This window comes from Seriola lalandi, unplaced genomic scaffold (genome assembly GCF_002814215.2).
Source record: "Seriola lalandi dorsalis isolate HSWRI2012SDOR001 ecotype SW California unplaced genomic scaffold, Sedor1 jcf7180002002279, whole genome shotgun sequence".
In the NCBI taxonomy this organism is placed as follows: Eukaryota; Metazoa; Chordata; class Actinopteri; order Carangiformes; family Carangidae; genus Seriola; species Seriola lalandi.
The window spans coordinates 1-1,465 of record NW_019472935.1 but is presented as its reverse complement, the minus strand read 5'-3'; the positions used below and the strand labels follow the sequence as shown (position 1 = coordinate 1,465).

Genomic DNA, 1,465 nt, shown 5'->3' with positions numbered 1-1,465 from the left:
GGTGGCATCTATTGTCGCCAGACAAATTCCTTTTTTTTTTTTTTTTTCCCATTGTGCAGATGTGGTCTGCAAGAAAAATAAGGCCTGTTCGGTGGGTGAAACGTTCAGGGACTAATCACCGATCACGATGAACAGTGAATCAGTATTGATAATCTCCACCAATACAGGTTTCTCCTGGATAGATCTTCTGTACTGTTTCTTCGTGTTATGGATCATATGCCATGTTAGGTGAGGGATGCATGTGAAAATAATGTGAGAGGCATGTTGAATTTTGCACCCGAGATCCACTGAACAAGGAGCACCAGCTACAACAAGCTTATTGTTGTGACACCCTGAAAAGCAAACAAAACCCTTAGCTGGTTTTCTCTCCTGTCATCCTGCTGGTCAGGATGGGACTAACGTGACTCTGCTGGATGTGAGGCGCACATGCCCTCCCTGTCCCTGTTGCTGGACGAACAATGCAAAGCTCTCGGGCGGCCGGTATGGACACAAATTTCACTGATGTTTCCTGGGGGCAGGGTTTCACTGACTCCAGTCAGGAGCCAGTCTGGTCCTCCACTGCTAACTGCGTGGTGAAGGTGGTGCTCATATCTCTCATTATGTGTGTGTCCTTGTTTGGGAATGTGGTGGTTCTGCTGGTATTCCAGAGGAAGCCTCAGCTGCTTCACGTTGCCAACCGCTTCGTCCTCAACCTGCTCCTCGCAGACCTACTGCAGACCATATTAGTCATGCCCTTTGCCATTGCAGCCACCGTGCCAGGTGTGTGGCCCCTGGATGCCCGACTGTGCCAGGCCCTGGTGGTGCTCATGCACCTTTTTGCATTTGCCGGGGTTAACACCATCATAGTTGTATCTGTGGATCGCTACCTTGCCATCATCCACCCTCTGTCATATCCCACCCGCATGACCCCTCACCTGGGCACCAACCTGATCATCTGCACGTGGGTGCTCAGCTTCCTGCAGAGCACACCTCCCCTGTACGGTTGGGGGGCCATTGACTTTGACCGCCATCACAGTGTGTGCTCAGTGGTGTGGTCCTCTAGCTTGTCCTACTCTGCTGTGGTGTCCACCTTTTCTTTCTGGCTGCCTGTGCTCATCATGCTGGGATGTTACTGGATGGTGTTCAGAGCGGCTCGGAGGCAGAACGCTCTCGTGCATCCCATACAGACACAAGCCTACTCCCAGCCCTGTCCACAGGACTTCCAGGGACCCAGCAGTCCGCAGCGGCAGCCCCAGGCCCAGCCAGCCAGTTCACCTGATGGGCCCTACTCAGCCAGAGGATACCCTGTTCGAGTGAGGCACAGACGCTTCCACTACCACTGCAAGGCAGCTCGTGTAGTTTTTGTGATCATGGCTTCATATATCCTCAGCATGGGGCCTTACAGCATACTGAATACTATATCTATGAGCACCAGAGCAGCCATACCCCCGTGGTTGTCCTCCCTTGCCCTTGTGCTTTTTTTTTT

The 1,465-nt window shown here is 52.4% G+C and overlaps 1 protein-coding gene across 1 annotated transcript; it reads left to right on the top strand.

The window, feature by feature from the left end:
• Positions 1-47: 47 nt before the first annotated feature.
• Positions 48-1,457, top strand: LOC111665483 (putative G protein-coupled receptor 101; the record flags this gene model as incomplete). The annotated part of the gene is made up of 1 exon (XM_023420510.2): positions 48-1,457. A coding segment is annotated over exon 1 (999 nt), but the record flags the coding sequence as incomplete, so codon positions are not given.
• Positions 1,458-1,465: the final 8 nt, after the last annotated feature.